This window comes from Chenopodium album, chromosome 23 (assembly GCF_948465745.1).
Source record: "Chenopodium album chromosome 23, dcCheAlbu1.1, whole genome shotgun sequence".
In the NCBI taxonomy this organism is placed as follows: Eukaryota; Viridiplantae; Streptophyta; class Magnoliopsida; order Caryophyllales; family Amaranthaceae; genus Chenopodium; species Chenopodium album.
This window is the reverse complement of record NC_137856.1, coordinates 27,268,082-27,282,686: the sequence shown is the minus strand read 5'-3', so window position 1 is coordinate 27,282,686 and position 14,605 is coordinate 27,268,082. Positions and strand designations below refer to the sequence as shown.

General features: G+C 35.2%; 2 protein-coding genes across 2 annotated transcripts; one reads left to right on the top strand and one right to left on the bottom strand.

Annotated features, from left to right (window-relative positions):
* Positions 1-1,526: 1,526 nt before the first annotated feature.
* On the bottom strand, positions 1,527-2,873 carry LOC145607249 (uncharacterized). Its single transcript, XM_081662967.1, has one exon. It carries the CDS (start codon positions 2,871-2,873, stop codon positions 1,527-1,529), a length of 1,347 nt encoding a protein of 448 aa, XP_081519093.1.
* A 1,330-nt stretch (positions 2,874-4,203) lies between these two features.
* Positions 4,204-9,523, top strand: LOC145608794 (uncharacterized). Its single transcript, XM_081664391.1, has 4 exons — positions 4,204-5,342; positions 7,003-7,240; positions 8,684-8,855; positions 8,971-9,523. Exons 1-4 carry the CDS (start codon positions 4,391-4,393, stop codon positions 9,394-9,396), a joined length of 1,788 nt encoding a protein of 595 aa, XP_081520517.1. The 5' UTR covers positions 4,204-4,390; the 3' UTR covers positions 9,397-9,523.
* The last annotated feature ends 5,082 nt before the right edge of the window (positions 9,524-14,605 follow it).

The window sequence follows — 14,605 nt, the reverse complement described above, 5'->3', positions numbered from 1 at the left end:
ATCGAATTACTTATCATGTTTAAAGGAATCGATTTGAAAAGTTTATTGAATTAAACAAAAGGTTTCTCAAGGAAGAGTTATTGATTTTGAAATTTATTAATATGAGATTTTATTCTCAAGTATTTATTTAAGAGGTTTTGATTTTGATAGTATGTGGAATTAGTAAAAAGGAGTTTGAATTATATTGGATTTATTGAACCATTGAAATATTATTATTAATGCTTTATAAGCATGTTGGTAATCCCACTATGCGGATTTGGTTTATTGATAAGACTATGGACTTTGTATGACCTAGTCTTTCCTCAAGAATAGCCTTGTAATATAAGGAGACTAGCTTGGGGGGTGTGCACACTTGGGTGAGGAATTGGATTTAAAGAAATTGGTTCAAAAAGGGAATTGGATTTTTAAAGGAATTGGTTTATCAATTATTTTGAATGTTGAATCATTGGAATTGGTTTTAAATCTTGAGTTTTGGAATTATTGGATTATTTATTGGAAATTGGTTTTAAAGCATGTTTGCGAATAAATTGAGTTTACATTATCTTGCACTTATCGTACATAGCATATTTTGCTAATCCGTATTTCCTATTTGTTTTGGTTCGCCCTGTTTATCGTAATGGTAAGCAGTGTTGACTATTTTCAGGTGGAGTCATGAATGAGCATATGGGAGTCCCGGGATTTGCTTCACCTAGTTTAGGAATGTTGGTCTTGTGTTTATTTTGAGTACTCATAACAATGTTAGTATTTTCGTAAGTATTAATAAAAGAAAGTTGAGTTTCCGCTGCAAAGTATTTATTTTAGTAAGTTTGAGTAGCCTTGCGTAATCACGCGGCGGTAACACGCCCAAGTCTATCTCTACGGTATAATTATACGTATTATACTAGTATTTTCGTATAGGGAGATTTGGGGGTGTTACAGGTGGTCACACAATCCATGATTATTTTTACCAACCTAATCGCTAGATTCATCTCATGAAGGGTATCCCTTATTAACGACCATTTGAGACGATCATAGGCTTTTTCAAAGTCTATTTTGATTGTCATGTAGCCTTTCCCACTTTGTTTTCGCTTCATTGTATGAATGACTTCTTGCACGATGACAATATTATCAGTAATTTGTCGGCCAGGAACAAAGCTCGATTGAGATGAAGAGATGAGTTTTGGAAGTAGGGGCTTGAGTCAGTTAACAATTGCTTTGGTGATGATTTTATAAGTGACATTGCAAAGACCAATGGGACGAAATTGTGAAGGAGAATCCGGGTTATCAGTCTTTGGCAGCAACACTAAAAAAGTTTCATTGTGAGACTCAGGAAGACCTTTTCCCTCTAAAACTGACAGAACCATGGAGTATACATTTGGAGCGACTAACTCCCAATTATTCTGAAAAATTATAGCTTGATAGCCATCCTGCCCGTATCGGAGCTTTTAAAGCACCCATATTCTTGACCACCAAATTGACATCAACTTTAGTGAATGGCCGACAAAGACTGCTCCAATCAGCATTGGAAAGTTCTTTGCAAACTCCCTTTAAAAAATGTCATACTCACCAGATTGCCCTTCATCAGTAAACAAAGTGGAAAAAGAATTAACCACTAAACTCTTGACTTCATCCGCATCATAAACCCACTGTCCCTCATTATTTTTAATTGCTGCAATTTGGTTTCTCCAACGTCGGATAATAGTACTTAGATGAAAAAAGGATGTGTTGCGATCCCCATTCTCGATCCAGTCAACCCGAGCCTTTTGATACCAAAGGAGCTCTTCTTGTTGAAGAATTTCATCAAGTTCCCGACGCAACTTTGCCTCAAGTTTTAAGAAACCTGAGTGTCTATTCGTAGCAAGAGAAGTCTGCACCCCTTTAATTCGAGCCATTAAGGTTCGTTTCTCCTTGAATATATTGTGAAAAATATCATGGTTCCACTCTTGCAAGTCTTTCGAAAGAGAAGAAAGAAGAGGAACGAGAGGAGTATTAGTACTCCATTTACTCTCCAAAAAATCAGAGAATTTCTCATGTGAGAGCCAGACAGCTTGGAAGCGAAAAGGGCGGTTCATTGAATCAAGTGGAGCAAAACCATTCGGGGAGATAAGAAGAGGGCAATGGTCAGACTGAAAAGCAGGGAGGTGTTTTGCTTTAGCCTTATCAAAGCGAACACTCCATTTAGAAGAGCACAAAACTCGATCAAGACGAGCACTTTGGCGAGTAGCTGTAGTTTTACCACGCGCCCAAGTGTGAGAAGGGCCAGAAAATTCAACTTCCACCAGTTGATTATTATCAACCCACGCATTAAATTTAGCACTCCTTCTCGAAGTCTCGCTGCAACTAGAACTACCTTCCCAAGAGAAACGGGTTTCATTGAAATCTCCAGCGAGCAACCAAGGTTTATTATTCCTTCGAGCAAAGTCAGAGAGGTCACGCCACAAATCTTGACGTTTGGTAGAATCCGGGCTAGCATAAACAGTAGAGAAGTACCACGGAACATCACCATTCCTAGTGATGAGGTTTTTTATGAATTGAACCAACTTTTCAATTTTTCCGCCGCCGGCCTGCCGGCCGGGCGAATCGAAGTTAGTGATATATTGGTTAGATTTCTCAATTGGATCAACATTCACAAGTTCAGGTTTCCAAAAAACCCAAGTACCACCACTAAAGCCTTGAGCATCGACTCTAGTGTGACCTCTATAACCAAGGATATCAGCAATTTTCTGAGCATAGTCACCACCCATATGAGTTTCGACCAACACAAAGACACAAGGTTTATGCAAACAAATGACTTCATGGAGAACCGCCAAGAATTCTTTACTACCAGCACCTTGCACATTCCAGACCATACAAGTGATGGGGAATGAATTATGATCAATATGAATATTACCCATTATATTGGCCATGCTTTGTTATGTTATATCATGACGTTTCTTTCCAAATTAAAATGTGCTCAAGCCAAATATGAAATTCACGTTTCTCTTATTAAATCTATCGAGAAAATACAAGTTGAAAAAAATACAAGTAACAAAACTTGTTAATAGGCTAAATTAAGCCTAATAAGAATATGAATACTATATATGAAACAATAGACATTTGAGAGCTTGATAAAAATAGGCTAAATTAAATCTATTGAGAAAATACAAGTTGTTTTTTTATATTAACAAGTAACAAAACTTGTTAATATAAGGGTCTTTTCATAATATTCAGTTGTATAAAAGGGGTATTACTATAATTTCGATAATAAAGTTTTGTAAACGGTGTAACAACTATGAGATAGAGTTAATTAGCTATGATGGTTGCCATTAATTGCAACTCTGTCTTCTACAAAACCCTAATGGAGAAAGAATTCTATTTAACAATGCTCAGCTTTAATGGGGAAAAAAAAACTTATCTTGTATGGAGAAGAAGGAAAAACTTATATTTAATGGAGAAAACAGTAGGGGAGTGAAATATCTATCCTTTGGGGTAAACCATACCCTTCTCTTCTTATGTTTTTCTTATAACTCGATGGCAAAGCCACCAGAAATAGTACGTAGTGTATGAAACCACCTGTCTACCACCTTGTTGTTTGAGTATGGGGTGGGTCGGGTTAGTGGGCCTAATGGTGAAAGTTAATAACATATAGGAGAGAGAATGCTTGTGAAGGGGAAAAGGCGTATCTTCTCTTTCGTTTCTCCATTGTCAAATGAAGAAAGTGGGTAGGTGGGTCTTCTATCTTAGTATCAGTTAGTGGACGGAGTTAACGTGCAAAGTACACGCCAGATAAAAAATAAAAGCAGTAACATGTAAACAATAACATGCAAACTTTGAGACCAATATTTTCAAAATTGCAACTACATTAACAAAACTAGTGTTATGATGAAGATCCATGAGTAAAAGTAATTTTTCCTATTTTACTAGGATTAAATTTGGGTAAATGACGTTATTAACCCCTGTCCCTAACATCCAATCAAATTCCAACCGTTACTTTCTTTAAGTAAAATACTTTACAAAAGATTATTACTAGTATATTATTTCATATGACACAGCATGATCCATGATATACATATTTTGGTCAATCAACCTGATCGACTAGGGCGCGCCTATTCCAAACTCACGACCTTTTGTAGACGGCTAGCCCGAGTGCCCGACCCAGTGACGGCTTTCACTCAAAGCTCCAAGGCTCAAACCACAAAACCTTGACTCAAGCAGCTCGACATTCATTCGTTTGTCCGTTCGGTTATCAACCGTCTCAAAAACCCCCTTTATAAAACCCTCCCTAATTCTCATTTCCTTCCCCTTCATTCTTCAATCTTCATTCAATTTCCAATTTTCAAATTTTCAATTTCTGCTTTCTTTCTGTAATTCTGCGAACCTCCATTCTCCTCTCTCTTTCTCTCCTTCTTCTTCGATCCAGAGCAGTGTAACAATGGCGGAAGAGTCTCCATTCCCATCACCTGAAACCTCTCCTCATTCCCACAAACGAAGAATCACTGATATGGTCTCTCCTCCTTCAGACCACGAACCCCTCAATTCGTTGAACCCAGTTCCTACTCTCTCTCTTCCTTCATCTTTGGAAGCCAAACCCTCAATTCTTGAAGTGGGTATTGCTGAAACCCAGAAAACTGATTCTTCCCCAGAACAATCCCCAAAAAAGGCGAAGCTCTCTCTTTCAGAAGAGGGTGGTATGACTGATGAATCTCTCCATGATTCTGGAAATATTGCTGAAATTGAACGATCGGGTGTTAATTCCAACGAACTGTTGAATCTTGATGGAAAGGATGAACTTCCTCAATCAGAATTGGGGGAAATTGATGAGGGTTCTGATGGATTTACTGGAGTTATAGATGAAAATTCCTCGGAAAATCAATCTGATGAAGCTGTAAGTGAGGTAGTGCAATTGGAATCTGCAAAAAAGGGGGAGAATTTTAATGGGTTTTTGCAGAACTTGGTAAAGGGTGAAGATTCAACTAGTTCATTGAAGGTTGAGATGATTGATGGAACTTTGCTTCTTGGGGTTGGTGTTCCATTCGTTGATGATGTAACAATGGCTGAAGCGAAGCGAAATCGAAGGAAGGGGAAGAAGAGTAATGCAAGAAACAACACTGGTTTTGTTGCTGCTGATTTGAATGGAGGAAAGAGAAAGTGTATGTACTCAAGGAAAGATATGGAGATGATGAGGTATGTGAATGTTAAAGGTCAGAAGAAGTTTTGGTTTGAAATTTACAATGGATTTTCTGCTGTTGTGAAGAAGGAATATGATGAATTGGGTAGTTTTAAGAATCAACAGACTGGTGGTGGTAGGAAGAACTTTAACAATGGAGGATTTCTGGGTACTTCTTGCTCACATGTTCCTACTTTCAAAAACCAAGGATTTTTGGGTATGTTCTCTTTTCTTTCTTTGTTCTTTGAATTCTGTCCTTTATTTGAGTTGTTTCCATGGTTTGTTGAACTTTTTTTGTTGGCTTTATGTTAGGGATTTGGTTTATTTTGTGAAACTTTTGTACATTTAAATCTTAAAATAATCGTTGATTTGTTTCTTGTTTATCTTGAATGATTTGAGTGATTTTTGCACTGCTGGCCTATGGAATTTGACTATGATTTATTTGGGTCTATGCAAAATTACAACTTTATTGTGGTTTCTAGAGTTGATAGAGTCTTTTCTCTGGCTGTCATCCCCAATAAGATGGAGATTTTGGTGTGTGTTCTTGATTGATGTTTGCTTCATTATATTGATACCCAATGTTAGTTTTTTCTTGGGTAATTGATGTTTCTAGGTTATACTATAGATATATATTCAAGTCTTGTTGATGTGAATTTGTATGGTAGAAAAACTGTCAACGTTATGGAGTAGCTTATCTGAAACTTTATTTGTAAAACGCCATAGTGCTCTGTAACTTTCTGATATGTTCGTCGAATATCGTATTTTGAAACTCCAGAAAATTTTACCTACTACAAAATTCACTATTGTCATTGTTGTTTAATCCTTTCCTTATCTTGTCTGCCCTACTGGCCTGTACAATTGATTTTGGGAGGGCTCTTTGATTGGTCAATGAGAATAATCGTCAACTAACATTAACTTGTTATCCCTTCTGTTCTAAGACTTCTAACATGACTTGGACAGGATTGAGCAAGTAGTATTTATTTGAAAATCTTCTGGAGGTTTTCATGAAATGGTTTTAATTATCTTGGGAGATAAAGATGCACACAGCTTTGATTCTGCCATTTCTGCCTGTTTCTGCTTTGTAGCCTGCCTTTCTCTTCTTGTACCATATCATTAGGCTTTGTTTTGTGTTTGTGGGGGAAGGAAAACACAGTCATAAAGATTCTAACTCCAGCAAGTCAAAAGAGGTTTTTTCCGTTGTTCTTCATTGTGTTTTCCTCAACCATTATCCCTGCATTGTCTTAATTGAATCTTGAGACATGCTTGAGTATACTTCAACTTTTATTCCTCATTCATCAAGCTTTTCTCTCACGCTTCACTTTCTTTGATACTTCATGCAGCTTAGTTCTGTTTTATCAGAAAGTGGGTGGGGTCATTATGCCTTTTGTTGTTTGAGTTGTCTTCTTTAGTTGGTTGTGTCAATTTGATAGATCGATTTCTTTTGTCACAGGTATGGCTGCTGCAAGGGGAAGGTGCTATAATCCAAACATGTTTGTCTACAGAAGAAAGAAGATAGCTACTAACTGCTTAGGCCTGATCAATTGACATCTGATCTTGATGCCTGATTACTAATCCAAGTTGATAGTGTCTAGTTAGAGTTGTGAATACCGCTGGTATACAGAGTACTATGTGCGATAGTGTATTAGTGTTGTAGATGACCACTTGCTCAATTTGTATAGAACTTGATTGCGAGTAGCATGGTGCTACGTGAATAATATCTGATAGTGAATTTTGCTTTGATTTTCACCTGTATGAGTGCTTTGGCTGTTGAATGATTGCAGACTCGTTGCTTCACTCCCATATCTTTTTCTATTGCAACCATAGGGTGTCAATTCCCTTGACAGTTTATATTTGCTAAGCTCTATGATGTCTTTCAGGAGAATCGTGTTCAGGAAACGCAAGTTGTGATGCAGAAATTATTAGTTCTTCGAATTGTACTTGTGAGGGGGACCATGGTGGCAAGGATGGTGATGATTTGGTAGGGGATTGGAGTGAAGATGAAGAGAGTGATGATGAATTTGAGGGCATTCATAGACCTGCTTTTAAGGTTGAAGGTGAACCAGATTTTGAATCTGGGCCACCAGAAGATGGATTAGAATACCTGAGACGTGTCAGGTATACTTCATGTTCTTTTAAGTTTCCTTGCTTCTTATTTTAAAAAAGAAATATTTTGATGACAACCTATTCATCAATTTTTATATCAATGAACATTCTTTATTGGGCAAACCCCTGCTATTTTGTAAGTTAATTTGCAGGTACTTTCTTAGTTGTAAAATAATTGCATGCTGTCTCTATTCTTCATTGGGAATTTGGGACTGGAAATTCTGTTTGATATTCTAACTCAATCGTGTTATTTTTGCGGCATAAAAGATTCATTATTTCCTCCAAGACTTTGACCTTAGAGCTTTTACATGACTTGCAATTTTGGCTGCCTGAATAATGCACCATAAGGTGGTGAATTCGATATTGAGCATTTAATTTGATGAACTTGGCAATTTAAATCCATTAGCATCTTAGCAGAAAACTCTACTGTATTCTTTGTAAATAAAAATATTAATAAAATTACAATTCTGACAAGTATCTTCTGTCAATTGTGTCATTTCCAAATCAAATGAGTACAAAAGCTCTATTTCATAAAAATACTCTATGAGGAACCACTTTTTTTTGGTTACTGATCACTTCCATGGTTTTTTGTGCATGTATCATGTATGTATGCCTTTTTTCCCGTCCGTCTCTCTGATCAGATAGAGGAAGTTCTCTTTTGCTCATTTTCACTTTAAGATTCTGAATTCTGTAAGTTTGTTCACTTTAAAAGAATTGTGCTGAAGTTCTTAAAAGAAAATGTTGTTGAGTTGGTAACACGTTGTCAATTTAAGTTTACAGAAAGTGTGGCATGGATTATGTTTGAGTTTACTACCTTTATGCAGATTCCAGCCATAAGAATACTGAATACCTGCACTTACTTAGTACATGTGCCCCAATTCTTACTCCTATAGTAGCAATGAAAAAGTGAAGCTTTGCTTATATCAAAAGTGTACTATCTTTCTGTAGATTCCAGCCAAAATCCAAGTGGAGTGTTTGACTAGTATACTAGTAGTAGATGTGAAGCATGCTCCTGTTAATGTGGCACTAGGTTGTAATTATTCTGATACTGCTGGAAAGAACTATCCACCTTTAACTATTTTTATTTGCAGAGATATATTCCTTGGAGTATATTCTCCAAGTTTGACATATTATTATCAGTTTTTCCAAGTATGACCATGAGTTATAGGAAGTGTAAGAGGAAAGCTAGTGCATCATATGCAAGAAGAAAGCTGCTAAAACAAAAAATAACTGCGTTTTTCTCTCAGAAGTACATGTACATGCCACTTGAAAGAACAAGCAACAAAACATTTAATCTAGCTTTTAAAACTTTAGGAGCTCTTAACAACCAAGATGAAAAGAAGAAGAAAATTGATAATTCTTGATTAAAAGGCTTGTAAATGTTTTAGTATGTTCTGGGGGCACCAGTAAATACTTGACTTTTTTGTACTGAGATTACATTGTCTTTTCTCATAGGTGGGAAGCTAAGCATATTCCAAAAGTTAAGATCGCCAAGCTTGATATCAAACTCAAGGACCAGAGTGTTTACATGCCCGATATTCCTGATATCAAGGAGTGCCCTCCACAACTTGTTCCACAGAGGCCATGGGTAGATGAGTTCATTGCTGATTTTTCGAAGTTGAGGCTGGTAAGTAATTTTAGTTTTCTTATTTTCCATTGATTTCTAGTAAAAGTTAACATTCCATTAGAGTTCAATCATTGAGTTCATCATTGACCTTTGACCAATATTTTCTTGGCTGTAGGCTCTGTCAAGCCTTCAGAATACCAGTGATGCTGTTTCTGCCGACTCAGAATCAGTTATTTTTGCTCGCCATGAATTCAAGAGTAATGCCTCTCCGAATTTAGCGTCACTTAAGCTGACATCAGGAGCTCCAACATTATCTGCAGTCTTAGCAATGGACCCTGTAACTAGAGTCACAATGCTGAGAAGACGCATAAGCTTGTTTGAGACTGCAAGTGATTTGTCAAAGGAAGATTGTGCATGGCTCTTTGCTCTGTGTGCTGTAATTGAGACTCCATTGGATGCTGATACTTGTGCATCTCTCCGCTGTTTGCTTCGAAGTTGTGCTAAGTTGCGGGCTGAAAAAGCTGAAATTGATGATGAGGTCATAATGCTGAATGTTTTGGCAACAATTTCTGGGAGGATTTTTGGACAGTCAAGAAATTGATGAGTTATGTTATACGTGGTACTTATTTTGATTAAGCTCATTTTGCCCTATGATCAGTTTTACCAAATTTTGTATACTTTGGTATAATTTTGACCATTAACACTGTATTTATGTTAGTCCTAATTTATACTTCGTATATGTTGCTCATACTATTGCAAAATTTACTCGAGAGATATGTTGTCTGCAAAGATGCATCCTTCTTGAGCATTTCTTAGCTCAATTTTTTCAAATATTACAGTGTCCTTTATAATGTGTGCATGCAGCTAGACTGATTAGACAGCTAGCTGGTGACTTGGTTATATGTACTGTAAAAAAACAGGATGAAAGTCGAAGATAGATTGCAGACTGCTAAGAATCGTAATCTTTTCAATGGCAAATCCTTTCTTTGTACCTTGTCAATGATTGAACTTAAAGATATAGACCGCTACATCTCTATTTGTACAGTTCGTGACTTTTTTGCGTAAAAAGAATTAGATGTACTCTTGCCTTAGTGCAGTATTTGTTAAAAGGACTTCTTTTCAAAAGTGTAAGGCCTAGTTTGATTCACCTTAATTTTGCTGAACTGAAATTATTTTTACTGAACTGAACTTATTTTTACTGAACTGAACTTAATTTTACTGAACTGAAATTATTTTTACTGAACTGAAATTATTTTTACTGATTTTATATTATAATTCTTCTTTAAGAAAACTGAATTTTACTGAACTGAACTTATTTTTACTGAACTGAACTTATTTTTACTGAACTGAAATTAATATTACTGAACTGAAATTATTTTTACTTAATATTATTTTTGTAAGGTGAATCAAACAGGACCTAAGTCTGTAAGAATATAATTGTGCAGAACTGCAGAAGCTGTAATTGACTGTTGATGGCAGCAAATCTTGTAGATGGTACTCACAATGCAATGTACGTATGCGTATACAATTCTTAAATCTGGCTCTATTATACTTTTTTTTTTGATAGACAAGGAGAAGACATCCTACTGATTGAAGTCTCTCACAAGTCAACTTGAGCCTGGGCCTATTGAAAGTGAGGAGTAAAGGTAAAAGAATACCTACTCCCTAAGTTGCCTCTAATAGAGATCATCTTACGTTTTTTTTTTTGAAATTACAAATTGAAAAAGAGTATAGATCATGTTACGTTTAGCATTCCAAATAAACGAGTAAAAATATAAAATTACTTATTTTACAGTTATCTTATTGTCTACCAAGTCCTTCCCATAATAAAAGCTTAATGATTGACAAAATGAACAAAGCTGATTAGACAAACATAACATAAAAATAATAATAATATAATTAAAAAAAAGATATGAGTAATAGTTTTAGTAAATATGATCATGACATATTGGGTTAATTACCTAAAAAAAAGTGGATTATTATACAAGTATCACACCACGTAATAGATTTGATACAATCATACAACTAATTACAACCTATTATATAGTCAGCAATCAAGCAAAGCAATGAATCTATTAAAACTTTCTATATTTATTAGCTCTTTTTAATCCTCTTAAAACCCTATAAATATATTCCAACTTGCACTCTTTATTCATGCCTCATTACCATCAATTTCATAGAATCAATCAATTAATCATCGAAACATCATGAGGATGACGAAGCCGAAGTCGGAGCGGGAGAGAGCACTCGAGGCCGAAGTCGTGCGTCTAAGTACAGAAGTTACACGGCTCGAACACGAAAAAGAGGTAGCGGATAAACAAATAAGTTACATGTATTCATTGTTGTGCAATACTCTTAGTCGTCAAGAGCATTTGGTGGTTGAAGTTGCGAAAGCGGTTGAGAATACAAGGCAAACGGAGGAAGATATGGACAAGATTGAAAGAATGATACATGATTTGGAACAAGTTGTGTCTAGAATTATGGTTTCTATGGCTAAGGCTAGGAGTATCAAAAGTGATGGTGTCAACAAACTTTTAAAAAAATTGGGTGTACAATAATTATTGTACATCCATTATAAAGATAGGCTAAAGTGATCAAAAGTTACCCCTGAATTGAATAAAAGTTACCCCAATAAGCATAAAAGTAACTCAATACAAATAAAAATTATACGCTTTATTAGTAAAAAATCACATTTTAAACGACAAAAAATCAATTATTAGTGATTGAATGAAATTAAATTACCATTATAAAACTTTTTTTGTTGTCTATTTACATAAAAATTAAATTATGTTTAAAGTTACCCAAAAAAAGGCAAAAAGTTACCCTAAAATTAGGTAAAAGTTACCCTTATACTGCTCGATGTAGAATAATTTTATTGTAAACCGGGTGTATACAAAAGTTTTCCCTAAAATTATGGCTTTTAAGTAGGTTAAGTTTAATTATTCTATTATTTTTAAGTAGATTAATGTTAAGTGTTACTCCGTAGTCAATTAATCATGTTTTTATGTTTGAAATAAATAAAATTTCGAGTTGGTCTTTTGATGCATATTAGTATTGGAATACTTTGTATGAACTGAATGCTGTTAGCCATATCGGGATCTTTTACCAAAGTGACTAATTTTACAAAAGTATTTACCGAAATGACTAATTGTAAATTTTAATTCCAAAACTAGCTAAAATGTTGACTTGGTAGAAAATTATTTAATTCTTAATTTCCTATGAACTACTTTGCTTCACTTTTTGTATTTTAGTTTTTTTTTTTTTTTTTTTTTTTTTTTTTTTTTTTTTTTTGGGGGGGGGGGGGTGGGGGGGGGGGGGGTTAGTTGGAAAATTTAAAAGCTACGAAGTATATACCAATATATACGTAAAATTGCTCATAAGAAACCTAATTTCAAGATAACCCTAATTTTAAGATAACACACGAAAAAAATAAAAAATTTTCTTGATCATATCACAAAAAATTGTAATTTGATGTATTATTGTTCTATCAACAAAACCGCAAATTTACCTGACCATAAGGATTTTAGGGTATGGTTCATCTTTTTCCTATTCGCTATTTGTATTCTGTTAGTTGAGACGAACTCTACAAGAGGGGGGGGTGAATTGTAGATGAGTTCCTAGTGACTACTTTTGCGGAATAAAAACATAATAAGCATAATAAAGCAGGAACTTGTAAAGCACACACAATTTTACGAGGAAACCTTCTAGTGCCCAACTAGAAGTAAAACCTCGACCCTACCTTAGGGATTTCAAACACAAGAAACTTCACTATAATAGGGCAAACACCAAGTTACAACCTACTATAATAAAGACTCTACTCTTAAGTTCCTAACTGAACTCACTACAGAACAGCTCTCTGTTCTACTCAGTCTAAGTACCACACTTAGACTCACTCGTACTGCCTAAGTACAAATCTTCCCCTTCTCACCAGAAGGTCATACAAGACTGAATAAATAAAACTCTTTCTACCCAATAACCCAAACCAGATACAAATATATAATTCCTAGTATATGATAGGTAAGCTATGCATGAAACTCGAAACTAATATGACAAGTTAATAAGCTTTGGCAAACTTACTCAATGTTAAGCTCTGTAATTCTTCACGCATAAAACTCACGAGAAAAACCAAAACTCAATTCGTTCTCTACTATTTATACAAGTAAGATTTGTATAGAAAGTAGGTTTTCAAAAAGATAAATAAGTTAAACTTAACTTATCTTAAAACACGGTTTTAAAATAAATCTTATGTGAAGAATATCTTTTCAGAAAATAAGATAGAAATAATTAGTTAAAAAGCATAATATCTTTTCAACACCAGTTTTAGGAAAATATGATTTTAAGTATAAAATCTTTTTCGAAATCTATCTTTTATATTTTCCGGAATTAATTAATTTGCCAAGCTAACTTGTCACGCTTCTAATAAATTCCATGCATATCAAACTTAACATATTAACAATAAATCTAGAAGAATAAATTCTTAACTAAACCATTGCTGCGCTGAACTTTTGATCTGGTTGAATTGCTTAGGCTTCACGTATGACTAAGTTCCTCCAAAGAACTTAGTCCTTCAACTCCAAATTCCTGTTAGGGAATGTTCCTGTTAGGGAACTTAGTTCCTGTGAAAGAACTCTTCTTCGCTTTGATTAACGTTCTGAATAAAGAACTTCTTCAAGCCTTCTTAGCATCAGTTACTTCTTCCATCTCCAAGATCAACTTCACCTAAGCTAAACAAACACTTGAGAAATCTTTATTAGATGAGTTTGCTTCAGTTTAAGTTCCTCATCATCAAAACCTTTATACATCAACAATTTCCCCCTTTTTGATGATGACAAACTTAAGCAAACTTTTTGAGAAAGTTAAAACAAATAGAAGGACGTATTTTTGGATTTTTAATAAAAGACAGAAAATAAACAAAAACAGAAACTTAAGCAAAACTTAAAGAACAAAACAGAACACAGAAAATAAGCTAAACAACTAAACTAAACTAAAGCATCATAAAAAGTTTCTGATACTTTCTCAACTGAAACCCAGAACAACTTCAGCCTCCATGTTTGCTTCCTCTTTTCCCCCTTTTGGCATTATCAAAAAGTCCTGCTTTTTCAAGTTTATTAAGCATCTACTAACAGCCCCACAAGCAATTCATCGAGTGTGGGAAACTGAAGGCAGCGCTGCTAACTTCCCTTAGGCAAATTCCACTTTCCTGTTTAAGCATTCATAATAGACAAATGCACATATGTATAGGCAGTTCCAAAAGCATTCATTAAAAATAAAAAACAAACAGAACATCCTGCCAAAGTTATTACAAAATACTTCAAGTTTTAATAAAAACAAAAGAAATTGTTCATGACTGCTAGGGAAAATAGGCTAGATTAAAAAGCTAGGTAAATAGGTGAGGTAGGCTAGGTCTGCAAAAGGTCTAGGATCTGCTTGCTGTCTTCTTTCTGTTGTGCAACTAAGGCTGTCAGCTGTTGCTCAAGACTCTCTAGCTTCAGTTGGAACTCCTTCTCTTGTTCCTTCAGAGCCTTGTCCTGTGCCTGCACTATTTTCTTCAATGAGTTAAGCCCCTTCCCCTGCTCCTGAAGTTGCTTTTCAAGTTTTCGCAGCTGAGACTTTCCAGCAGATTCCTTGGCTTGAATCTCCACCCTTTCCATCCTATCAATCAGTTCAGCCACTTGACCCTCAAGAACATTGTCCTTAGCCTCTAAATCCAAGGGCTCCTCCATACTAGTTTTGGGCAATGAACTTCCAGATGCAGACAACCTCCTACTCTTTCTGACAGGTTTGTCACTGACTTCTTTTTGCTTTCTTTT